Here is a 27,121-nt window from a genome sequence, read left to right as displayed (position 1 = left end):
GGTTCGTAGCGCAGCGCACTAAGCGCTACACTACCGCTCCCCGTCTTTCAGACACACACACAATAAAAGACAAAGATCCCCCCTATAGCCTTAACAGACTGTAGGGGCAAGTGCTGTTAGCGAGCACCTATAAAGGCCGGCACGGCACACGAGGGGGTAGGTGGCCAACACCACGCCCGGCCGCCTTTGTCTCCCGAGTGGCGATATTTACACATCGCACCAGGTACTTATTTGAGGCTGAGTCGACCTAGGGGAGGCCCAGGACCGGTTCAGATAATCGTCACTGATGTTGGCCAGTGAGCGGGAATCGAAACCGTTTCACCAGGTTCGTAGCGCAGCGCGCTAACCGCTACACTAGTGCCCCCCACACAGACACACACACAGACACACACAAATAGACACACAGACACACACAAACACACACAGACACACACCAATATTCATACAGCCACCGGATTATACGACGCACAGGCGAGTACCATCCACTGCGTCACAAAGCCAGTGATAATCGTATGCCAATTGTTTGCCCAGCAAAGCCTCACTGAGTCGCGCGACTCATTTTCAGCATATAATATGATTTATAATTAGTTTATTTTGGGTTAGATTGTGTAGGTATAATGTCATTTGATTTAAACCAACACTATTTAACCCTAAATGAAACAATTACGAATCGCACATTGGCCGTGAAAGCCGACGTATCAAATTCTCCAGATAATGAATAACAAACAAAAAAAACATTCCAAGCGAATAAGCCTGCGCCGTTGTTGATGTAACGGACAAACCAATATCGCGATAATCGTCACATCTTGGAATAAATGTAACATCGCGCGACCGTTATCGTATCGTGGGGCAACGACATCGCGACAAACCCTGGAGCCCCGCGCGGTGGTGAGCCAACCCTAACCCTAGGAGCCGCTAGACCTCGCTCCCTACAGAACCAACCCCGACCCTCTCGCTACTGCACCACCCCCCCACCTCCCCCGTCTCTCTCCCTCCCTATCTCTCTCTCTCTCCGCTGGTTGTGTGATACAGATCATTCGCGCACGGAGCTCCGTCTCAGTGTCCCTTCTAAGTTGAGTTTTTTTGTTGTTGTTGTTGTTGTGAACGTGGGCCCGGATGAAGACGATGCAGTGAGACGCAACGCTCCGGCAAAACCGACCGGCTCCGCGCGACGCTAGTCGCCTTTTCACACCGAGGCAAATCTTCACGCGTCCACCTTCTCTGATGGGAAGGTGTTCGCTGCCGGCGGAGAGCTGTGAGTCTTCCCTGTCACTGCGCGCAGATCAGCGACTCGCGGTTGCATGCGGTAAAGGCGAATTGCTCGTGGTGCAGTGACTTTCTCGCGCGCGCGTGTCAAGTCACTGCTCTGCCGCACGCAGCGCTCCGCATTGCCCTGAGTAAGGTTATCCTTACTTAATAGGCGATGATGTTTCGGCTAACGGCGCTTTCTCTGATATGAATAAGGGCCGTTACCCGAAACGTCAATTTCAGGTATTGTGCAAATGTTTCTTACATCGCCATCATCATCACCATCATCATCAGAGCAATTGACCTTCTTCTCTGCTACGAAGAATCGTCATTGTCCGTAGCGCCATCTATTAATTATATATATGCTCCCTTTACGCCAGTGTTTTTGATGAATGTGTTACGTGTATTTGTTGGTATTTGTGCCTGTGCATCACTGCCAACTAAGCATCACACACGTGTGTTTGTTTGATTTCATTGTAAGAAAATGTTCAGTGTCCAATTAATCTATGGGATGTGAACACAAACTCGTAGACAATAGGTGGGAGTGTGGGGGGGGGGGGTCAGGGACAATTTTAAGACTGACTAAATATTAGTCCGTGTTTGCCACCGATGTGGTTTGATTGTTGTGTTATTCGTATCATCGATAATCACCAAGGAGCGTGACTTGTCCTAGAACTCGTCCATCGAGGAGATGGGGCGATTAAATCAGTTCGCGGGGCAGGCAGGTTGCTTGTTTTAGCTTCGCAGCATTGTGAGAGATGTTGCCGGCTAGGGAGTGGCCCTCAGCCAGCAGTGGATTGACAATTGCTGATGATTAAAATGATGGTTATGCGATGTGTGCGTACGTTGAACTTATTTTGCACCGCATGTAGCCGACCGTGCTAATCGGAGGTGGCAGGAAGAGAGATGAGACATTGACGTTCTGCAGAAATGCCTCGTCTGGTCCCGCTGTTGCTCATTGCAGATGCGTATTTTTATCGTGTCTACTCTGTTAACCTATGCACGGTACTTGCACTTGCGCGTGTGTTAGTGTGTTACGTGCAGAACCCGGAATCCCGAGTTCACTTCCCGCTCACGGCCAACACCAGTGACGATTGTATGAACCGGTCCTGGGCCTCCCGTAGTTGGAATCAGCCTCACATGAGTACCTGGCGCGGTGCGTAAAAACATCGCCTCTAGGGAGACAAAGGCGGCCGGGCGTGATGCTGGACACCCACCCCCTCGTGTGCCGTTCTGGCCTTCATAGGTGCTCGCTAACAGCACTTGCCCCATCAGTCTATTAAAGTTATACGGGGGATCTTTGTCTTTGTTACGTGCAGTGGGTGATGCCGTTTGAGTGACAGGCGATGAACAAAAGCTCTCTATAATCAACATCAGCAAACTGGAGTCAGTGAATGTCATACGTATTGACTTTCACGACCAATAATCATGATTCATACTTAATTAATTTTGTCTGAGATTTTGTCTAAAAATTGTTTACTATAACCCTCGACCACCCGACAGAGCCGATCAAATCAAGTTGTCACGTGGAGCCTAATATGCAAATTGCCTGAGAGGTTGGGATCGTGCTATGGGATGTCATTTAGCGGACTAATAGCTGGAGATGGAATTGAACCCGTGGCCTCTGGGTTGCGAGTCCAGTGTGCCAACCATTGCATCACGACAGCACGCGAAAATTGACTTTCATTTTAACAACTACCGTTTCACGTGTATTTGCGTTTAGGTTGCTAGCCAATATAATTGTACGCAGTGTGTGTATATATATATCTTCACATGGCCTCAACGTGCACATAGCCTGCCACAAGCGCTGTGGTAACGTCACCGCCACTTCGTGTCGAATCGTAGTTCATAGTTCCATTTATTTGGTATAGCCCTGTGAGCCATTCGGCTCTTGAATCGGGTGCAACCGCAACAAACAAAATACAAAAACATGAACAAGAAAACATCTTAAAGTGACTATGTGACTGTGCAAACAGAAAATCCAGGAAAAAATCTAAATATCCCTGAAATAGCACCGTACACTAACGCTGTGTGCAAAAATCCCAGTGGGATGCAAGTCAAACAACAACAACCACAAGACAACTAAGATTAAGGCCATCAGTCTAACTCCGTACTACAATACACAAAAACATGGCCAAACCAAAAAACGTTTTCGAAATCACCAAAATAAAGCCATAAATGCAATGTAACAGTGATCATAGGGACTGTGACCAATTTTTTTACAATAAACTACGTAAATAACATGTAACACCAAACCCTAGAGCCATAGCTTGAGTTACTCCACAACAACAGAAGCATCGGTCGGAAATCACATTTTTCAATGCACCTTTAAGATCAGCACGCTAAATCAAAATACAGTTAATACTTTGCAGCGGTCATCCGGAACAAAGCATTTAATTTTATTTTAGGTCACTGAATAGCAGTGGCAGCTATGGGTGTACAACTCCTCTAGAGCAGTTTTGAGTGAATGGCGGTTGTTGTTGTATATCTCAAAGTGCATTTTATTGTTGTAGTTAATGTAGAGGGTCTCCAAGTAGCTCCCTCTAGTGAAGAACCTTCCACCAGCGGTGGCGTAAGCGAGCAGCTGCAGGGCTGTGCCTTTACATTTTACCAGATTACATTGTTACAGATTCAGAAGTTGTGTAACTGTTGATATCATCATCATCATCATTGTCATTTACGACCACAGTCCATGCTCTCTTCACTGTTGGATGAAGTCCTCCCTACGCTGTGCCATTCCACAAGTCACATGATGCCAAGATTAATCTTCCTGCTGATCATGAGCCAATGTGATCTTACACTGTGGAGTAAGCATCGTACTTAATTTATCTTTGGATTAAACTCAAATTCGGAAAATTGTTAATAATGTTCGACTTTCTATATTCTTATATTTTTTTTTTATCTGTGTTCACTCCTGATATACTGTAAACATGATACGTGTACTAACTATAAAATAACCTCAACTGAGTCTCAAGATCTGTTTTCACGAGGGCTTAGTTGTCAAATTCAATGGAGAGCAGTAGTTATTTTAATAGCCTAATTATTTATAACCACCACCACCACCATGCTCACAATCAATTAATCATCATCACTACATAACTGTTATTGTGATATATAGTTCAAATTGCTTACTTTTTAAAAGTTTTTAGACATATTGCATTATAAATGGATTATTGTAACCCAGATTGCCCTTGCAAAAGATGCAATGTGAACCACGTGTCTCAACGGGGAGCCTATAATTAATCTCCTCGGTTAAATAAAGGATACTCCCAAAATATGTACATCTTTCTCGAAAACAATAACACTTAATTACCAGCGCGCATAACTGCTACCCGTTCGTTTCGTGTACCACAGCCTATTCGAGGTACATGCGACAACAATGAAACAAACTAAACGCGCACGGCAACCGAATAATAAACACGTAGCAATAACAACAACACAAACACTTTACGCGATTTCGATTGAGCTAGTCGCCTTGCGTGTTTAGTCAAGGCGCTTCGCCGCCTTCGTCGTTGGCCAGCAACGCCTTCGCTCGTCTCGCCTCTTCGCTTTCATCACCGAAGGGGACAACTGTCGCCCGGCTTCGCGAACGGACGTTCGATTCACTCGCCGCTGCCACAGCGCGCGACGCCGATGGCGCCCGAGCTGTGTGTGGTTTGGGGGTCGTCTCACGGTCCACGCCGCCCCCAATCGATGCGAGTGCTGCTCGACCCCCCCAACACCCTCCCACCATCTTCCCCCCCCCAAGCACCGCTCACAAAGGTTAAACGTATGCGCGGCTCTGTGAGCAATGTCACGCCGCTGGGAGGCCGGGCAGGTGCGACTCGCGTGTTTGTGTCTACGGCATGCGTAATGCTCTTGCCCCGCGTAATATACATGGCCCACGTCATGTACATGGCCACGAAATGTACATGGCCCACGTCATGTACATGGTCCACGTCATGTACATGCCCCGCGTAATATACATGGCCCATGTAATGTACATGGCCCACGTAATGTACATGGCCACGAAATGTACATGGCCCACGTCACGTACATGGCCCATGTAATGTACATGGCCCACGTAATGTACATGGCCCATGTAATGTACATGGCCCACGTAATGTGCATGGCCCACGTCATGTACATGGCCCACGTAATGTACATGGCCCACGTCATGTACATGGCCCACGTCATGTACATGGCCCACGGTGGCAAAGGCTTAGGGCCCCTGGAAGCTCACGAGGCGCACGGATTAATGGAGCTACAGAAATATATATTGGTGAAACCAATGTCAGATCGAATTCAAATAATAATGAACATATAATAAAGAGTATTTAATGGGTTTCATTTCTATCTTGTCTGTATCTCTCTTCTGTAATCTGACTCAATCCTTGTCTCTCTCAATTCCCTACATCTCTGTCTCATCTGTATCTCTTCTCTCATCTCACTATACCTCGGCTTCATCTCTTATGTAACTTTCGTCTCTGATATAACTGCATCTCTCTTTCATCTGTATCTCCCTTATCCCATCTCACTACATCTCTGTCTCATCTGTATCTGTCATCTCACTACATCTCTGTCTCATCTGTATCTTCATCTCACTACACATTATTCTTTTGTCTATACCCCTTCTATAATTGTATTACTGAGAGTTTGTGAATTGAAAGCGGGGACTCAGAATATATAATTTGTGCTGTGGATGGTTGTATATTTTTATGTGCTGTAGTAGCCATAGATCAATAATAATGTTACCAAATAGCCACAGGGGTAGTTAGGAAGTTCTTCAATTCATCATGTCGTTGGACGAATAATATTTCATGTGGAATCTGCAGCAGGCAGTGCATCACTCTGTCAAAGAATGAGCCCAGAAGATTATCTCACAGACACTGGTACTGAAGGCGCTTTAATTGACCTTTTTATCCAAACTCAAAGGCGATTTTCCTCTCAAATGATCATTGAAGCTGTGCTCTTCTGTTTACAGTCCTGAGCCAGTGGTGGAAATTACACATTCCTATGGCTGGGGCGAGTCTATCCACGGGGCAACTAAATGCTGACTTCCCCAAAAGGTGGTAGTCGTGTTATGATGGGCTGAGTCAACCCTCACCTGTGCTATGAACTGGCATTTTTTCTGATTGTCACTTGTAATATAGGGGCACATTTGTTTACGTGCTGCCAGGATTGTTTATCTCTTGTCAGTCAAAACCAAATAGTTTGCATTCATGTAGCTGGAATATTCCAAAAATTAAGCAAACAGCACTATTGTAATTTCACACGTTGTTTTTCTTGTATGTGTGCGGCATTTTGTGACCAGGCAGAGACCATCAACGAACCCCGCTCGAGGAATCGGTTTAATAGTGGGTGGGTGAAACCTCGATTCAGATCCAGTTTCTCGGTGGTATTGGCTCATTGTTCTGAATACTGAACCCTGCCCTCTGACCCCTTTGAGTCGTGTATTCGGTTTATCTAAAAAAAAAGTTGCCACTTGCAAATTGTGGCTCAGCTATAATGTTTTCGTTTACTCAGAAACATTATTGTGAAGTTCATGAATGATCATGAGGCTCGGTTAAAGTGCTCAGCCCTCATAATGTCGCACATACCCAGCAGATTGCAATCCACCACTAGATTATCGGCATGTGCTACTGCACCACAGTGTTCGTCTGTAATGTAAATGATCATCCTGCATGCACCCAGTTTCATCTAATTGCAGAAGCTCTGCAAGTTTTGGGTGGCCTTTCTACAATACTTTGCGAGCGCCCGGTGTTCACGCATCCAAGCGCTGACCAGGTTTTTCGAGGCCTACTGAGATCAGGCACATGCAGATTGATTTGTTGAGTTTGCAATGAAGCGATAATGAGAATGACGACGATGATGACGGAGACTGTTTCTCTCCCAGTTGGTGGGTGGCTTTCGTTCGTCCACCATGGAGTCCCCGTCACCTTCTTTGCCACCGCCGCTGCCGCTGCTGCTGCTGCTGCTTCTGTGCCTCTCCGCGTCCGTGTGCCCTGGCCTCGCCTCGGATCCTAACCTCCGGCCCGCGCGTGCTCGAAGGGCGCCCAACATCATCCTCATCCTCACCGACGACCAGGACGTCGAGCTCGGTATGGATCCAGCGGCGCACGGCTTTCGAGTTTGGCGCCCGTCAGCGCGCCGGGCTTCACGGCCGCTGACACTCAGGGAGAGCAGCAATCGGCGCGTATTCATGATAGAGGTTCAATTGGGTTAGATCGCGTAAGTATAAATGTGTCGTTGAACACGCCACCGCCCGACGCAGCACAGCGGTGCGTTGGAGAGTAAATTCGCAGTATTTACAAGTCGAGAACCGTCACGTTTCGCCAGTAAATACAACTAGCATCATCAGCCGACAGACAGATTTGTTGAGAATTTCCTCTTGTTTTGTTCTTAAATCGAGGGATAAATGTGATGCCGTCATTCGTGATCAATCAGTTGCGAAGGCCAGAGGGGTTGGTTAATGTTGAATATATTTACAATATATTACCCAAAAAACCTCTATTATGGATATTGGTCGCGAAAGCCTACGTGTTCAACGGAATTGACACGTGTGTATAGATGTATGAAAAAAAAAAGAATAGGTTCTACCCTTTCTGGCAATAAAACAGCTGTGTTAAGATGTTTAAACACCAACTAGAAACCTTTTTACAAGGATTCATGTCTGCATTAACCACACGTACTGGTGGTGACCATGCAAACAAACAAACATACTGTGATAATAAATGATGCATTGTCTTTGAAGCTGATTGGCCCACACCAGAGACAGCGGCCTTCTTCATGACCTAGTCTCACCAGTGTCAGACCAGAGAACGCCAAAAGGCGAGCAGTACAAAGACAATGCCACTATCAGAACATTTATTACTCGGGGTGAGCAGCTACAAAATGAGACCTTTTTTCCAGTATCAATGTATGAAAAAATAAGAATAGGTTTTACCCTTTCTGGCAGCGTTGAACTTTTTTCCCACCGTACGTAGCCAGCCGTGCTAATCGACCCACATTCTCTGAACGGCATTTATATAGCATCGTAGCGAAATCATAAACCTGCCGGATTTAACGACAAGATCACGTACCTGTCAACCCCTTATCAGTGCCTACCTTATTACAGACCAATTCAGACCATGTCGGTCACCCCGTGCCCTTATAAGTCTCAACGTTCATCCTACAAAGTCCCATCACAAGGGAGAAACACGAACAGAGAAACAAATTAAGAATAGGGTTTTTCCACTTTTTTCTGGCAACAAAACTGAAACCTTTTACAAGGAATCATGTCTGCATTAACGACAATACTTATGATCAGAATGCAAACAAAAAACACACCAATAATATATGCATTGTCCTTGAAACGGATTGGTTCACACCAGAGACAGCTTTCTTTTGAGCCTCGTCTCAAACGGTGCTAGACCAGAGGACGCCAAAAGGCGTACAATGATGATGAAGAAAAACAATGTGTTGCCCGTATTGAAACGTCTGTACGCCGTATGGACCTGAAAACTAAATTTCCATGTATAAGAATACGAGGTGAATCATATGGGTTGACAGCTACGAGATCACACAATGTGGGTTTCTTTCTCTCTCTCGTACCGTGGCCCCCCTAACCGCCCCCCCCCCCCTCCCAGGCTCGATGCTGGTGATGAACAAGACGCGGCAGCTGATGGAGCGCGGCGGCGCCCACTTCACCAACGCGTTCGTCACGACGCCCGTGTGCTGCCCGTCGCGCTCCTCCATGCTCACGGGGAAATACTCGCACAACCACGACGTGTACACCAACAACGAGAACTGCTCCTCGCCCTCCTGGCAGGCGGCGCACGAGCCCCGCACATTCGCCGTGCACCTGAGCCGCGCCGGCTACCGCACAGGTGAGGCCAGGGTAGAGCTCCCGATGCAAACCACCCGAGGCCTGACCCATACAGGTGAGACAGGGATAGAGCTCGTGTCCTGAGCCTGGGCCTAATACATACAGGTGAGACATGGATAGAACACATATCCTAAGCCTAATCCATACAGGTGAAGCATGGATAGAACACGTGTCCTAAGCCTAATCCGTACAGGTGAGACATGGATAGAACACGATTCCTAAGCCGAATCCGTACAGGTGAGCCTGGGCTGTTTAAGTTAGACTTGGAATGGATCACCTGATTCTATCTCATGCAGGTGAGACACCCAGCTCTGTCTAAGCCTAATCCATGCAGGTGAGAGATGGATACAGCAGCTGCCCACACCTTAACCTGTACAGGTGAGGCAAGGCCTGCCCAGACACCGTCTCCCAAACCCCATCCCTCGGACATGCTGTTGAATCACACTTTCAGCGCCTGGGTCTAAATGTGGGCAATGAAAGAGTGCTGAGTGCCTCCCCAGCCCTCACCGCAGAGGTGGACGCATTTTTACTAATCAGGCGACGGGTGGCATGTGTGTGTGTGTGCCCCTTGGGGAGCGGTGGTGTAGCGGTTAGCGTGCTGCGCTATGAACCTGGTGACCCTGGGTTCGATTCCCGCTCACAGCTAACACCGGCGACGATTATCTGAACCGGTCCTGGGCCTCTCCTAGGTCGACTCAGCCTCAAATGAGTACCTGGTGCGGTGTGTGTAGTAAACATCGCCACTGGGGAGACAAAGGCGGTCGGGCGTGGTGCTGGCCACCCACCCCCTCGTCTACCGTTCCGGCCTTCATAGGTGCTCGCTAACAGCACTTGCCCCTACAGTTTGTTAAAGCTATACGGGGGATCTTTGTCTTTGTGTGCGTGCCCCGTGTGCAGGCTTCTTTGGCAAGTACCTGAACGAGTACAACGGGAGCTACGTGCCGCCCGGCTGGCGCGAGTGGCTTGGCCTCGTCAAGAACTCGCGCTTCTACAACTACACGCTGAACCGCAACGGTGCTCGCGAGAAGCACGGAGCCCACTACCCCTCGGTGTGTGTGTGGTCAAATGTGTGTGTGTTTGTGTGGTCAAGTGTGTGTGTGTGGTCAAGTGTGAGTGTGTGTGTGTGTGGTCAAGTGTGTGTGTGAGTGTGTGGTCAAGTGTGTGTGTGTGTGTGGTCAAGTGTGTGAGTGTGTGTGGTCAAGTGTGTGAGTGTGTGTGTGATCAAGCGTGTGTGTGTGTATGTGATCAGCTTTTGTTTGGCCGGATTGAGGGGGCTAAGCGGGCGCGGCACGGGCTAGAGAAGAGATGGAGTGATGTGGTACAGGAGGACGTGGAGCTGAGTGGACTTGCCGATGACTGGTACCAGCGGTGTCAAGATCGGCCTCTGTGGAGGAGGCTCGTGAAGGATGCTACTGGGCAGTTGGAGGCAGTCGCCCTCCAACAACAACGGAGGGCGGAGGAGCGACGCTCACAACAGCGAGCGGAGCGCCGGGTGGCTAAAGCACAGCAGGTTGGCACAGTAGGGGGCACAGGTGGTGCATCAGCCAGTCATCTCAGTCAGTCGACCCGTGGCACCTGGGTCTGCCCCGTGACCTCCTGCCAGCGGGCGTTCGACACTTCACGTGGCCTCAGGGTGCACATAGCCTGGCACAAGCGTCGTGGTGACGTCACCGCCACTTAGTGGCGAATGGCGGTTGTTGTTGTTGTGTATGGTCAAGTGTGTGAGTGTGTGTGTGTGGTCAAGTGTGTGTGTGTGTGTGTGGGGTCAAGTGTGTGATAAAGTGTGTGTGTGTGGTCAAGTGTGTGAGTGTGTGTGTGGTCAAGTGTGTGAGTGTGTGTGTGGTCAAGTGTGTGTGTGTGTGATCAAGTGTGTGTGTGTGTGATCAAGTGTGTGTGTGTGGTCAAGTGTGTCAAGGCCTATGATACCATCAGTAGGCCTGGGCTCTGGGTTGTTCTTCGTGCTTTTGGAGTACCTGACCCTCTGCTCACGATCATTAAGGACCTTCATGATGGTGAGCGGGCCCGGGTAAAACTACGTGGCCGGGAGTCAGAGCCATTCCCTGTACACCTTGGGGTGCGACAGGGATGTCCTCTGGCTCCCACATTATTTAACATCTAATTTGACCACGTAGTTCGTGAAGCCTTCAAAAGCTGTACCGGGGGAATCTCCATATGGTACAGATATAATGGGAGGGTGATTGATGCCCGGGTGCGGTCAAGGGATGGCTCCCTATTGCTCAACCACGTTATGTATGCTGATGATTTGGTAATAGCTGCTCATTCAGAGGAAGAGTTGGAGGCGCTGCTGCTGAGACTAGAGCGTGCCACTAAGAGGTGGGGCCTTACCATCAGCCCCACCAAAACTAAGCACCTGCCTGGGTATTTTGTACCATCGGACACTCCACCTCCACAACTCCCAATCGGTGATGGGGCAGTTGTGGAGAGAGTGGAGAGTTTCCCATACCTGGGAAGTGTGCTTATGACCGGCTCCAGTTTAACAGCAGAGGTCTCACTCCGAATCAGTCGAGCGGCAATATCTTTTCATCGGTTGCGTAACGCTGTGTGGAAGCTACCTCGTCTGTCGCTCCGCACTAAGTTTCAGGTCTTCTCGGCCACGGTCATTCCCTCCCTTCTCTACGCTTGCGAAACGTGAACCCCCCTAATGGAACATCTTCGCCGGTTAGAAACATTTAGGCTGGCCTGCCTACGATCCATCCTGGGTTTAACCAGACTGGATTGTGTGAGGAGCTCACAAATCCTTGAAAGATCTGGGCAAGGTCCCATCGGTGAGCTCCTCCGGCGGGGAAGGCTGCGATGGCTGGGTCATGTAGCCCAGATGCCCAACCACCGCATGCCGAAACAGCTTTTGTTCGGCCGGATTGAGGGGGCTAAGCGGGCGCGGCACGGGCTAGAGAAGGGATGGAGTGATGTGGTACAGGAGGACGTGGAGCTGAGTGGACTTGCTGATGACTGGTACCAGCGGTGTCAAGATCGGCCTCTGTGGAGGAGGCTCGTGAAGGACGCTACTGGGCAGTTGGAGGTAGTCGCCCTCCAACAACAACGGAGGGCGGAGGAGCGACGCTCAGAGCAACGAGCGGAGCGCCGGGTGGCTAAAGCACAGCAGGTTGGCACAGTAGGGGGCACAGGAGGTGCATCAGCCAGTCATCCCAGTCAGTCGACCCGTGGCACCTGGGTCTGCCCCGTGACCTCCTGCCAGCGGGCGTTCGACACTTCACGTGGCCTCAGGGTGCACATAGCCTGGCACAAGCGTCGTGGTGACGTCACCGCCACTGTGTGTGAGTGTGTGTGTGGTCAAGTGTGTGATTGTGTGTGGTCAAGTGTGTGAGTGTGTGGTCAAGTGTGTGAGTGTGTGTGTGATCAAGTGTGTGAGTGTGTGTGGTCAAGTGTGTGAGTGTGTGAGTGTGTGGTCAAGTGTGTGAGTGTGTGTGTGGTCAAGTGTGTGAGTGTGTACGTGTGTGATCAAGTGTGTGAGTGTGTGATCAAGTGTGTGTGTGTGGTCAAGTGTCTGTCCGTGCGGTAGTATAGCGGTTAGCGCTACGCCGCGCTACGAACCTGGCGATCCGGGTTTGATTCCCGGTCACGGCCAACACCGGTGACGATTTTCGGAACCGCTCCTGGGTCTTCCCTAGGTCGACTCGGCCTCAAATGAGTACCTGATGCGAAGTGTAAACATCGTCGCTAGGGAGGCAAAGGCGGCCGGTCATGGTGTTGGCCACCCATGCCCTCGTGTGCCGTGCCAGCCTTCATAGGTGCTCACTAACAGCACTTACCCCTACAGTCTGTTAAGGCTATAGGGGGGATATTTGTATTCGCCCGTGCGTGCGTGGCAGTGCATTTGTTAGCGGGCTGCACTAAGATCCTGGCCACCGGTGTTCAATTCTCAGCCTTCTACGCATATCGGAGGTAAATTCCACTTAAACAACCGAACTAAATTCGTCTTCCTGTTTGCCAGAAGGACCGGAACGAACCATACTGAACATATCTCGGAGTTAGTCTGCGGATGAAACTCCTCCAGAAACTCACGGGCATACACTCCTCACCGCTACCTCGGCCTGAGTGCGCTCCACAGCTGAGCACTGCGCTCCCGTATGCGCTGAGAGTTCCCACTCCAAACAACTGAACACCTCAAGTCCCTGAGATCCAGTCTCTCCTGGGGCTCACGACTCTGATACCTAGTCTGCCTCGTCTCAAGATCGTGAGACTCAGCCTCTTTGAGCCGAAAGACCCTGTGACGAAGTATCCCTGGGTCTCGAGACCCTGAGACCCAGTCTAACTCAGCCTCAAGACTTTGACACCCAGTCTCCCTGAGTCTCAAGATCCTGCGTGGTACTCCACGGTAGAGTACTCCCAGGTGTCCATACTATTTGGCTCTTTCGGTAAAGTCACGTAGGTAGAAGCTGAAGACGGTCGCTTGTTGTTGCGATCGAAATCGTCGTCATATATTATTTTTCTACCTACGTGACTTTACCGAAAGAACCAAAGAATATGGATTCATGCAGTCACGAAAGCTTAAAATCAAGGTACTCCCAGGTGAGTTGAAAGTTGCCACTCAAAACAAACTGGACACAATCGCAACACACCACAGCAAGGATGATCACCTGCTCACTAAAGTCAAACTCCTTTGCCCCGGCTCTCTGTGCTATCAACCATCATCCGCCCCGTTGACTCCTGAGATATCCAAATACAGCCAAGAACTTGCCATGAATACAGCCGCATCCAGGCCAATCTAAACCCGCCCATCCGTGAAGCTCTACAAAACCATGCCAATTGTTCTTGATCACAGCCAGAGAACCGTGTCAATTCAAGCTTTTGCACCTCGGGAGAAATGATGACAGATCTTGGCGAACACCAATTATTCCAAACAAGCACCTCATTGCTAATCCCACTATCGAACCTTTGGGATTTAATTATAAATCTGGAACCCAATGATCCACGGTAAATCGAATCCACACATCTCACAGCAGAGCTGTGCACTGCCTTCACAGAGAGAAGCCGGCTTCAGATTGCAGAAATTTCAACCAGGCCATCGTCCACATAGAGAACGACTCTGAACTCTAATGAGTCCATATGTCTCTATGTAAAGCTACGATTCACTGTGTGAGTCTATGGATCTCTTTGTAAGTCTATAGGTCTGTATGTGAGTCTATGGGTCTCTGTAAATCTGCGTCTCGATATAAATATGCATCTCTTATATCAGTTGATATAACTCCATGTGAATCAATGAGCCTCAATGTAAGTCTATCGCTCCCGACGTGTGACCATGTCTCTGAACGTGTCTCATTCTCGCCAATTGGCTTCGTGGTTAATTAAAATAATAAAAAAGCAACTGAAACTAACGATCGTTTGCGACGTGCCCTCCCCCCCCCCCCCCCAGGACTACCTGACGGACCTCATCACGAACGAGAGCGTGAGCTTCTTCCGAGCGTCGCGGCGGACGTACCCGGGCCGCCCCGTGCTCATGGTGCTGAGCCACGCGGCCCCGCACGGCCCCGAGGACTCTGCCCCGCAGTACTCGGAACTCTTCCCCAACGCGTCCACGCACATGTACGCACGCCTCCTACACGCGCGACACGTACGCGACGCACAGGTGCATGCCAATACACCCATACCCGTCATTCGCCACTAAGTGACGGTGACGCGTCACTGTGGCGTCTGTGCCAAGTGTGGCACAGACGCACACTCACAGGCGCCTGCGTGCATGTTAAACTTCTTTCGCACCGTACGTAGCCAAGCATGCTCGTCTGCGTATGCCGGGGGAAAGACAACACGTTAAATTCAAAAGGCAGCTCTAAAGAAATGAGCTTCAATTGGACTCGAACCGTGAACCACTGCAACAAGTGGCAAAGGCGCTGCCATTGGGCTTGTCACCGCAACAGATACACACACGCGTACGCATCCCACACACATTGCCCCGCGGACAAATTAGCGGAGCATCACAGTGGTCCATTAGCAATAGAGGGATCCGTTTTATAACTGAGCCCCATTCATTCCGTCCTGTGTGTGCCTTTGCCATCCCCCCCCCCATCTCTGTCCGCACGTGACCCACCCAGTGACCTTTCTGTGACCCCTACCCTTGTGCCTGTGCCCCCCCCCCCCCCACCGTGCAGCACGCCGAGCTACAACCTGGCGCCCAACCCCGACAAGCACTGGATCCTGCGCTACACGGGGCCCATGATGCCCATCCACATGGAGTTCACCAACCTCCTGCAGCGGCGGCGCCTGCAGACGCTCATGTCCGTGGACGACTCCGTGCAGCGCGTGAGCGAGCGAAACGTCGTGATTTATTTTATTTCTCTACCCACGTGACTCTTACCGAAAGAACCAAAGAGTATGGATTCCTGCAGTCACGAAAGCTTCAAATCAAAGATTGAGCCAATCTTGATTTGCGGCTGAGAAGATGCGTAGCGCGCCATTACCAGGAACCTGGCATTGAGTTCAATTCCCGCTCATGGCCAACATCGGTGGCAAATATTTGAACCAATCCTGGGCCTCCCCGAGGTCGACTCAGATTCACGGGTTACCTGGCGCTCTGTGTAAGCATCAACACTGGGGAGACAAAGGCGGCCGTGCCTCGTGCTAGCCAGGCCAACCCCCTCGTGCGCCATGTCAGCCGTCATGAATGTTCGCGAAGTGGACTTTCCCCAACAGATTGTGAAGACTATACGGAGGATCTTTCGATTTAAAGCTTTCGTGACTGCAAGGATTAATCTTCTTTGGTTCTTTCGGTAAAGTCACGTAGAATGAGAACAAAATAATATTGTCTTATTTTATTTCCTTATTTTATTCTCATTCTACGTGACTTTACCGAAAGAACGAAAGAAGATATACGGAGGATCTTTTTGTCTTCCTGCATTCATGTGTATAGGTGCTCGCTGACTGCACTTGTCCAAACAGCCTGTGTGGACTGTATGGGGGGGATCTGCGTATTTGTGCTTGTGTGTCTGTAGAGGTATTGTAGCGGTTAGCGCGCTGCGCTATGAACCCAGCGACCCAGGTTTGATTCCCGCTCACGGCCAACACCAGTGACGATTATCTGAACCGGTCCTGGGCCTCCCCTAGGTCGACTCAGCCTCAAATGAGTACCTGGTGCAGTGTGTAAACATCGCTACTGGGGAGACAAAGGCGGTCGGGCATGGTGCTGGCCACTCACCCCCTCGTGTGCTCGCTAACAGCACTTGCCCATATAGTCTGTTACAGGCTATACGGGGGGTATTTGTCTTTGTTCACTAACTGCACTTGCCCCAACAGCTTGTGAAGGCTACACGGCGGGGTGGGTCTTCTTTGCTTTTGTGTGAGCAGATTCTGGACACGCTGGAGGAGAGCGGCGAGCTGGACAACACGTTCGTCATCTACACGTCCGACCACGGCTACCACCTGGGCCAGTTCGGCCTCGTCAAGGGCAAGTCCATGCCCTACGAGTTCGACATCCGCGTGCCCTTCTACGTGCGGGGGCCCGGCGTCGCTCCGGGGTCCACGTACGTGCACTCCACTCTTCTCTCCATCTCTCTCTCTCTCTCCGACTCAGGCACGCTCAACTCGGTCGCCCGTAGCCTTAGGCGGGACAAATTGCTTCTCTTGCCCCACGGACTATATAGGTCCATCTCAGAGGTGGCGACGCTTGGCTCGATGGAAGGCGGTGGAGATGCAGCTTCTGGCAGAGATGGGCAAAACCACGTTGAAATTACGAATCGAAAAGTCAAACGGTCCTTCCTGCTCCGATGAGGATTGAGATGGTGCTCTCAACTCCTTGGGATTGGGAGCCAGTGAATGGGGTTTACAGAAGCAGGTCAGAAGTCTTCTAGAATATTAAACGTGTGTGTGTGTGTGTCTGTGCGTGTGGGGGTGCTGTTGTGCAGCGGTCAGCTGCACTACAAAGTGTGCAAAGGGTGCGGTGCCCGGCCATCCACCGCCTTAGTGCGCCGTGAAGGCCTTCGTAGGTGCCCACTAACAAGGGGAATCCTCGTCCTTGCGCGTGCGTGAGCAGCGTCCCCCAGATTGCGCTCAACATCGACCTGGCGCCGACGATGCTGGACATGGCCGGCCTGGACATCCCCGGCGACATGGACGGACGCTCGCTGCTCAAGCTGCTGCGGCGGCGGTGGCTGCGTCGAGGCGTCGACCGCGCCAGCGACAGGTCGAGCGCGCCTGTCCGGCGGTGTTTGGCGGGGCGTCGGCACTGCCGGGAGCTTTTTCGCTTCCCGCCGGCTGCCGCGGGCGTCAATTGACCATCGGATGCAACGCCGCCGCTGCCGGATTCAGCGATTGGCGGGGCCTGTAGCATATGTTAGAAAGGGGCCCTAAAGAAGGAAGAAACACCTCAATATTCAAACGCAAATTTGTAATTGTATTTTTTCATTTGCTATACAGCCGGATAATTAATGCGACAAATCGCTAACCTTGAACACCCGGTCGTTCATAAAAGTTGAAGGCGGTATAGTACTATAGTAATAGAGCAAGTGCAGAATCACTGAACCGGAATTGATAGCTTGAAAGCATTTAGCGCGGGGCCCTTGAAAGTGCGGGGCACGTAGCATTTGTAGCTACTTTAGCTTCTAGGATAATCCGGCACTGCCCGCTGCCGGCTGCTTCACAGAATTACGTCGGAGATCACGTGACGTTGTTCGTAGGTCAGTCGCGTGCCGTTCACCGGGTCCCCCGTTTCGCCCCCAGAGGACCAAAATGTAAAGGAGCCAGTGGGCAAACGGTTTCGTCAGGGTTCGTGACAGATACGGAGTGGAACGCACTCCTTGAATTGAGTACGGCCGTGAGGGGCTTGGGGAAAAGAGGCGATGACGGGAGGGGAATTCCAAAAGTGCAGTGGTGCGAGGGAAGACGGTAGAGAAGTGTTTCGAATCGCGGTGTGGTGATTGAATGAGGGAGTGAGAGGAGGGTGAGTGAGTGAGTGAAAGGAGAGTGAGTGAGTGGGAAGCAGTAGTGTCACGGTTAGTGCACCGGGAGGGAGGGGCGAGGGGAGGCAAGATGAAGAGAGAGAGGAACGGAAGGAGGTTAAGGAGGAAGGGACTGCTTCATGGTTCAAGGCGAGTTTATTCACTTGTCTGTACCATCTGAGGTAGCATCGTTGTAACTGTTCCAATTTCTTTATGTGGCCAATAACGGTGTGAACTATGTGATCACCATAAAAAAATTAGCGGGGTTATCCAGTGATTTACTCTCATTAGCCGTATAAATAAATCTGGATAACCTCCGGTGATACCATTATTTTCTCTTGTACAAGGAATATAATAACTTGGATTGCCGTTATATTATTTTGAACACGATGAGGTGGTGTGATATTCATGCTCCCGAAATGCCGATTATCGTGATACCATTCAGTTTCAGTTTTCAGTTGAATTCATTTGGTATAGCCCTGTGAGCCATTCGGCTCTTGAATCGGATGCAACCGCAACAAACAAAAAAACAAAAACATGAACAAGAAAACATCTTGAAGTGACTATGTGACTTTGTGCAAACAGAAAATCCAAGAAAAAGACAGCAAAATATTGCAGAAAAAGCAGTGTACACCAACGCTGTGCGCAAAAATCCCACTTTCCCTGTGCCTTTCTGAACTTCTGGTGCAAATGAAGATGACTGAACACTTATTTAACCGTAGTTTATCCCCACGTAAGCCTGGCATGGGAAGCTGAATCGCCGCAACTTTGCAAACCGTCATGCGCTTTGTTGTCAGTGACACAAAACAATGACTTCGGTTTTCTTTTTTACTGAAAAAATTCGGAGGTCACCTAATAATAATGCTGTCAATTTCTCCGGAAATCATTTAGCATAGTTACAAATGTAGTTGGTAATACTGTATCTGGTTGTTTAACACTTTAATAACTGTGTTTTTTTAATTTTACATGTAAGGATTTTTTTTAATATATATAGAAAATAGAGAGCAATGATGAGTTAACGATATGAAGACATTTAGCAAAGCGGACGATACGACAATCCTATTCGTTATTCATCGCACGATGTATCGTTCGAATCGCGGAGAAGACCTAGCCCCCGGTGGCCCGCGTGACTCTCACGAAGCTCTGCTTTGGGAAACCCTCCGACTCAAAGGTTATCGAAGGCTCTGCTCACGACGCTGCCCGTGTTTGTTTCCCAGCAGGCCACTCCGTCAGGGGATCGAGAGACACGTGGTATGGAGGGACAGCTTTCTCGTCGAGAGAGGGTAAGGTGGCCAACACTTCTTTAATATAGATTTGGTTTTGTTTTGTTTTTCAATTAAAGCTCGCTTTTTATTTCACGATATATTTTACTCAAGATTTTGTTCCCAATGTAATTGACCGTTTCCATAAAAGTTTTATTGAGCTACTTAAAGTACGTTTAAAGCCTTTTGTCAATCCACTGCTGGATATAGCCCCCCTTCTGTGCACCCCCTCCCCCCCCGCACTGTGCCAGTCATGAGGGTTTTTGACCATACTTCACCATGCTGGTCAGTGCGGGCTGCAGAAGGGGTGGGGATCAATACTGACGATGGATGTGGCCGGGAATCGGTTTCAAGATGCAGCCAGCTAACCACCGCCCAACAAATCCACCTCAAAGTTTTTGTTTTTATTATTGTTGGAACATTTTCAATATGTTTGCATGTATCACAGGAGTAAAAAGTATTTGGTTATTTTACATAATCAGATAAGAGGCCATTGAAATAATATATGAAACATTTTTTATCAAGGAAGCTCCGAGTCCCTTCTACTGTTGAGTGGTTATAACGCCCTTCGCTGACCCACTTTCAAAAGCAGCACTGCTTCAATTCCCACCCACGTTGTCGGAGAGCATCTGCCGTAGAATAAATGTTCAAGACCTTGCAACAACCGATGGGTTCATTGTGAGAAAGGCACCGGGCGCTTACGTAAGCTATTGCACGCGAATGTCACGACCCGGTTTTAATTGTCTAAATACAATTAGATAAAAAAAATGTCTCCAAAAAAATTGCGATCATTCTTCATAAAAAAAAAATGCTTTCCCCAAGCCTGCCCTGTACGAGTGATAACATGACCTGGAATGGGATTTCACCTAATTGAATTAATTTGGTTATAAGCGACGGCAAAATATCCAATGCGAAACACGTTTGAGTGAATGAGTGAAATGATGATGAGCCTGACCTTGTGTTTCGTGCGGTTCTCGCTGGCGCGCCTCACCATTACCGCGTGTCCTTGCAGCAAGATCCCACGTCTCAAAGACCAGGAAGGTGGCCCGGAGGAGAGGAAACGGGAGTCCAAATGGGACAGGATCAGGACACTGTGCCAGCGATCCGAGTACAGGACGGCGTGCCTGCAGCCAGGGCAGGTAAGGAACACTTGGCATCACTTGCCAGGGCAGGTAAGAGACACTTGGCATCACTTGCCAGGGCAGCCAACCGAAACCACCCACTTCGATTTTTTTTTGACAATCCGACGCTCTCTGCCTTCATGAGATTGTCATAAATGTAAATCAGATTTGTGCCGTGCGTTATCTATTGGACTTATGCGTGTGCATGACCGTGAATTATTATACATAACCAGACAAGAGGTCAATGAAATTCTAATATTTTTAATATTTAAAGACCCGAGATCGTTGCGATTGACGTCATTAGATGTTGTACGGCTACGTTGAAGCGGACGGCAGCTAGTAAGGTTATCGCACCCACAGTTAATAACCGGGAGCGACGAACACGCGACTGCTAGGCCAGGGTTCGGCAACTTAAAATAACGAGAGCCCATTGTTTTTTTTCGAACGGAAAAAAAAAACATCTATGAACATACAAACCGACGTGTCGTGTGCGAGGAGAGCAGGAGGGGTGGTATGCTGGAGGCGGGTGGAAACACTCGAACTCTGTACAGATGGACTACAGATAGACGTGAATCCACTCGCTGGACCACCAACGCATTGAATGTTGTGCTGTTCCCTCGCTGTACTTCAGAGGCTGCACTGCACGGAGGACAAACTGGGCAGACCGAGGCTGTCAAAGTGCAGGGCCCGGCTAGGGGACGCGAGCTCGGGAGAGCGGCAGCGACGGAGTTCGGCCAGGACACGGCGCCACGGGGCTGCGGCTGACGTGGGGAGCCCCGGTGCTCGGTGTCACTGCCGAGTCAGACGCAGCAGCAGCGGCGGCGGCAGCAGCGGCAGCAGCGGCAGCAGCGGCGACACCGAGACAGCCGGGAGACCGAGACGGAGCCGGAAAGCTAGCGGATGGAAGAACCCGCGGGTAGAAGATTCACAGCTGACTCCGGTGACACACAGGTGCTGGCCAAGACATTTAAATCGATGATTCAGAGTCAACCTCTAAGGGGCCGTCCATAAATGACGTCACGCACCTGGGGGGGGGTCAGAAATTTGTGACGATGTGTGACCAAGGGGGGGGGGGGTTTGAGAAATGTGACGTCACATCAAAATGAGCAACTTTACATAAATATAGACAACACGTTCTAGTTAAGTCTAGATTTGAAGTTTTCGTGACTGCAATGATCCATACTCTATGTTTTTTCGGTAAAGTCACGTAGTTACAGTAATTTTGCTGTGCTAGTTACACCTGATGACGGAAGCTTGTGTTGCCTCCGAAAAGTCGTGATTAGATTAACTTTATTTATTTTTTTAACTACGTGACTTTACCGAAAGAACCAAAGAGTACGTTCTAGTGAATTAAATAGACTTTTAAATAAATGTTTTCTCCTACAACATCAGAGTACAGCACCACATTAAATACGCACTACAATGACAAGAGTTTAAAGCGATTTGAAGCATGTTTTATCTTTTTTTGTGGGGGCAGAACTTTGTGACGTCATATTTGAGAGGGAGTCTGACTTTTTGTGACGTCATGTGACGAAGGGGGAGGTCAAAAATCGTCCAAAATAGCGTGACGTCATTTATGGACGGCCCCTAAATACCTAAATAACCAGGGGGGTCGCTGGATTTAAACCGTGAACCTCTGCAATAAGTGACGAACACGCTACCGCTAGGCCATCGCTATGATTGATGAAACAATTATGAATGATAATGATCGTGATGATCACTAGATATTATTTTATTTTAATTAAGAATTGTGGAATGATGGCATAATAATGCCAGGAGGGGTGTCGAACATACAGAACGCATCCGAGAGAACATCTCAGAAGGAGATGGAGTAACAAAATGCCATCAAGTGCAAGTGCTGGATGAGAGGTGGTGGCAGATTTGGGAAGGGGGGGGGGGTTCAACCAGCAGTGGATTGACCATGGCTGACGATGACTGGCCAGGTGGCTTAGTGGGACTGAGCCTCTCGCAATCGGAAGATTGCGAGTTCAAACCCTGGTTGGGAGGGGGGGGGGTTGGCTTAGCCCATCATACCTCCAGGGTTGGTAAAGTAAGTACCACTTTGTGAGCAAGTCAACAGTGGTTGTCCTATTACAGAGCTACGCCTGCCATAGGATCGTGGAATTCCCTGCACTGGCTCTGGGATGTCAACAGAAGGTGCCCACTACCTAAATTTTCATTTGAGCAGGAAATCACTTTGATGATGATGATGTTATTGGCTTGATGATGATGATGATGACGATGGTGACAGCGATACTGATGTCCACTGATGTAGGTGCTTCCTGCTGCCGAACAGCACGGTACAGTGCGACGTGAAGCTGTACCGCTCGCTGCGAGCCTGGAAGAGACACAAGCTGCTCCTGGACGAGCAGGTGCGACTCCCTCGCAGACGCTGATCGCAGCCAGCAGAGGGCAGCGGCACCAGATGTACCCCGCAAAGGCGGAGAGATGGGCGGTGTCTTCACCCCTGCACGACACGGAGCGTCAACGAGCAACGTCGTTGCCCGTGGCTGTACACTCCGGGGAAGGGGAGTAGAGTCCAGGATATGATAATGCACGGATAAAGGAAACGCCACGGGAATTGAATGGAGAAGAGAAGGAATGGTAAATAAGAGGAAATGGATGGAAAAGGATCGGAGAAACGGGAGCAGAGGGGCAGGAGAGATGAGGATTGGGCGGAAGAGGCCACATCAGGGCCTCGACGCTGCTGCACGGAGCGGCGTCTGTTGTCACAGTGGGCGGCGGGGAGAGGAGAGGCGTTCAGGGTGGCCGCAGAGAAGTCACGTGATTTAGAGGTGCCTTGTGCTTATTTAGATATACCGTATGGGTAGGTAATGTAATTCCTTTAAATTCTAGATTTGAAGCTTTCGTGACTGCAAGGATCCATACTCTTTGGTTCTATTCGTTAAAGTCACGTGGGTAAAAAATAAATAAAATAACAAGACATTTCTTTTTTGTTATTTTATTTTTTACCTACGTGACTTTACCGAATGGAACCAAAGAGTATAATTCCTTTAATAATGTGTAATTGAGATCTAAATTACACACCTCAACGTTATTTGATAATTTGCATATAAATTACACGAGGCACGGTCAATTGTTAATTTGTATCGACTTGACAATATTCCAGTGATTTTTAATTCGAATGTTAATTACCCATCTCTGCCACAGCTGTAGCTCCCACTGACTTTCACCAGTCCTGGCGTTGCCAGCTCCTCAAAGGGGAAAGTCGCCCAACGAACCTCAAAACATGCGTTTATGACGCTAGATAAGACCTTTTTTTTTTGTTCAAGGGCCACAGCGGTGATTGGTTGCACCTTAAGGTAGCACAGATTTACTTACTGTATATGGCTAAAGAGAGTGAATGTGATCTTCATAGCCCCATTAGTTTCAAATGCTGGTCACCACAAGCGACCAATATTTGACACGTAAAGATATTGGAACCACGAGAGTTGTGATGCCACCTCGAGTGGTATTTTCAAGTGGAACATCTGGGTCAACGGGCTCCCGGACTTGTCGACCTCGAGTCGTCAAAACAGTCACTCGACAATTCACCAAGTATTACAGATAATACACACGCTGTCCTCGCCATCAGCACCACGAGCTTACAAATCCTCCCCTCCACCCCCCCCCCCCCGCCTTGCCTCTTCTGTACGTATGTTGAACTTTTTTTGCACCGTACGTAGCCAATCGTGCTAACCGGTAGTGCGTTTTTTGAGAAGTCTGCTCCGTGCAAGTGAGTGAATTGCCCAGCGAAATGAGAGGCGCGCGAAACCTAATTCGCCGTCTCCCCCCCTCCCCCCCTCCGTGGCAGATTGAGGAGCTTCACTCGCGAATGAAGATCCTGAGAAAGGTCAGAGGTCACTTGAAGAGTTCACGACCCACTGACTGCAACTGCAATGACAACAGGCAAGGAAGAGCGATCGCACACACGCGCACACGCACAGATGCACACACGCGAACGCGCGTTCGCGTGTTCGCGTGTGCGCGTGCACTGGCCATGGCCAAAGGTCCACCATTTTTAATTGTGAAGGTTTTCGCGGAAAGTATTGTTTGCGAGCACCTATTAAGGCGGTGACACAGCCGCAGGTAGCCAACCGATTAGCACAGTTGGCTATGTATGGTGCGAAAGAAGTTCAACATACATACAGAGGTTCGCTTTTCGAGCCCTACGGCTTGCCCTGGTCAATGCTGCTTCACAGTGCACGTAAAAAAACGACCCTGTGACGTTAGTCGAAAAAGAGCTGGCCCCCCGCACGAGCATCCTGGTTCAAATTTGAAAAAAAAAAAAACTCGCAGACATTCTCAATGAGGAAAATGTAAAGCAGCATTAGCCACGTTTGTCATAATCACCGCCTTACTATATAAACACATACGTGACGTACTCTTTGGTTCTATTCGGTAAAGTCACGTAGGTAAAAAATTAAACAACAAAAATCACGACGTTTTGGCCACAACACAAGCGGCCTTCATCAGGTGAAGGGACCAGACATTCTGGTCGTCGTGATTTTTGTTGTTTTATTTTTTACCTACGTGACTTTACCGAATAGAACCAAAGAGTATGGATCCTTACAGTCACGAAAGCTTCAAATCTACATACGTGACACTTATGTTTCAGGACATTTCCATTCTTGAGGCCAGAAATAGAGGGCAGGGGGATTGACTGTCTGGTAAGTGGAAATCGTAGTTAAAATTCGATACCTGGAAAACACGAACTATTTTCTTATGAAAACTCTATTTTCACATTGAAAGCAAATACACCAACGATCCTGAACTGTAAGAAACTCACGCCTCTCACATATTCTTGCCACTTCACAACGATTCTAAAATATCTCTGTCCTGCCATCGATGATCCAAACGGCGGGTTCCATCTCCAGCGAAGACGCTGGGCCGCATTAAACCCCATCCACCGTGCATCTCACGGCAGGCGAGGTCATCCGCAGCTTGAGTGGGGAATTGAGGACTCGTTGGCCTGATAATGTGGCAAGCTACGGCTCATGAGCCACAATTGGCCAATGAGGGCCCAATGCAAGCCACTCCTGGATGGGGAGCCAACTAATTAATGCAAGCATCTCTCGGAGGAGGAGCCAATTCAGTAATTTGTAGATTATTTAATTAAACATTTTTCTAGCTTATCCAGGAGATCCACACTGAGTCACTGGACTCATTTTCGGGAGGGTCCTACCCACTACATTGGGTTAATTTTTATTTTTAAGATGTTTGCGGACAATTCACGGGTTGTTTATACCACGTGGGAGGAAACAGGAGCACCCGGTGAAAACCCAGGACTTGTGCGAGGGGGCAACACTCGATTCCCGTAAAGGTGGTAACAGATGCTGATTAGCCTACTTGCTGTGCTGCCTTCTGGAGAGCCAGGGTATGGCATCTCGATGCAGCAGCCGCATCAGCGATCGACCTCGCCATCTCTCACCTCACCTTAGAACTGTGATCAAACTTTACTTTGGAATCAAATTGCCATACGCAAGAAGAGGAAGGAGATTTGAGCGGAGGAGAGTAGGGGCTGTCTACGGAAAGTATGGGTTGGGGGGGTTAGTGCCCCGTGTGTTTCTAAAGTGCAGTGTTCTTCATTGCAAGGACCGAGGGCCACTGACGGCCCCTGGTGGCCATTAGTGCGGCCCCTGACAACACACAACACGTGACAACACACAACACGTGACAACACACAACACGTGAAAACACTCTCCGTCACTATCGTGCTGCTGTCACACCCCGATGGCTTCAAATGTGTGGCGGCACTCACACTGACGATGTCTTATCGGCGAAATTGGCACCCCCCTCTGAACATTTTTAGTGATGAACGCAGCGCTTGAGAGAGAGCCCGTGATGGAATACGCAAACTGTTTTGATTTGACACTGAACGGGTTTCCATTAGGAGATACTGATCAGCAAATAAGCCCTTAAAGGACTGGGAAATACGTATGAGTGCGTGTACGTTTTAGCTATTTGTATCAAAGAGAATTGCCAATAGTTTGTGTGATCCTAATTGTCCACGAATAGAAAACTGCTCATTGGTCAAAGCTGTTAATGTTTAAATTGTCTTCTCAAGGTCTCCCCCGACAGGGTAAAGTTCAACCTCCAGCCCCGCTCTCTTTCCTTAAAAGATGGCCCTTTTCCAGAAACATCAGCCTGTTATATGACTTTCTGTTGTATGGCAGTGCTGTAATAAACTATCTATTTTGTTTTTTTTGTTAAAATTCAGTGTCGCTTATTCACTCGTTCGGACCTGCCGTGGTTGTAACGGTCAGCGCGCTGGACTTGCAATCCAGGGGTCTTCCATTTCGATCCGAACTACCGGCTTGGTGCTTAAAACAATGGTGCAAGTTTCTTAAATCCACACCGCCTCAAGTCCATACACACCGCGGAGAATCCATCGTCAGGGCGCATGTGGGTGGGGTAAAGTGTGGGTATTCCCACATATAACAAGACAGACTCAATTGAGCTCCCTCTAGTGGAGGTCTCATCCTCCAGCAGTGGTATTTGCAAGCATTTGCATAGACAGCACATTTGAGATGTTATCTCCCTCGCCTGGTATGCAGGAGGTCATGGATTCGATCCCAACCCTGACGCCTGCTGCTGTGTATTTGGAACCTGCATGTCTTTCTCGCAGTGGTCGCGTGGATTTTTTTCCGGGTCCTCCGGGTTTTCCCTCCACATTTAGAATCAACGTGCGTGTTAGAGAGTGTTCGTCTGCGATAAATTCCCACGTGACGATAA

At 49.2% G+C, this 27,121-nt stretch overlaps 1 protein-coding gene across 3 annotated transcripts in view; it reads left to right on the top strand.

Annotated features, from left to right (window-relative positions):
* The first annotated feature begins 948 nt into the window (after positions 1–948).
* Positions 949–27,121, top strand: part of LOC116945221 (extracellular sulfatase Sulf-1-like) — a 371,767-nt gene continuing 345,594 nt past the window's right edge. Inside the window, exons 1-13 of one of the 3 annotated variants that reach the window (XM_032959522.2) lie at positions 949–1,255; positions 7,124–7,328; positions 8,856–9,095; positions 9,992–10,143; positions 14,490–14,659; positions 15,223–15,373; positions 16,415–16,590; positions 17,100–17,249; positions 19,221–19,286; positions 20,278–20,404; positions 21,018–21,337; positions 22,662–22,758; positions 24,201–24,295. In XM_032959522.2, coding sequence (XP_032815413.2) covers positions 7,151–7,328; positions 8,856–9,095; positions 9,992–10,143; positions 14,490–14,659; positions 15,223–15,373; positions 16,415–16,590; positions 17,100–17,249; positions 19,221–19,286; positions 20,278–20,404; positions 21,018–21,337; positions 22,662–22,758; positions 24,201–24,295 — 1,922 coding nt within the window. In that variant the 5' untranslated portion in view covers positions 949–1,255; positions 7,124–7,150. The remainder of the gene's footprint in view (positions 1,256–7,123; positions 7,329–8,855; positions 9,096–9,991; positions 10,144–14,489; positions 14,660–15,222; positions 15,374–16,414; positions 16,591–17,099; positions 17,250–19,220; positions 19,287–20,277; positions 20,405–21,017; positions 21,338–22,661; positions 22,759–24,200; positions 24,296–27,121) is intronic. The other 2 variants (XM_032959523.2, XM_076068978.1) reach the window with 2 other exon arrangements.

This window comes from Petromyzon marinus, chromosome 23 (genome assembly GCF_048934315.1).
Source record: "Petromyzon marinus isolate PM22_M1 ecotype Great Lakes invasive population chromosome 23, UKy_Petmar_22M1.pri1.0, whole genome shotgun sequence".
In the NCBI taxonomy this organism is placed as follows: domain Eukaryota; kingdom Metazoa; phylum Chordata; class Hyperoartia; order Petromyzontiformes; family Petromyzontidae; genus Petromyzon; species Petromyzon marinus.
Note: the sequence above shows the minus strand (reverse complement) of the source record. Positions and strands in the feature narration are given on the sequence as shown.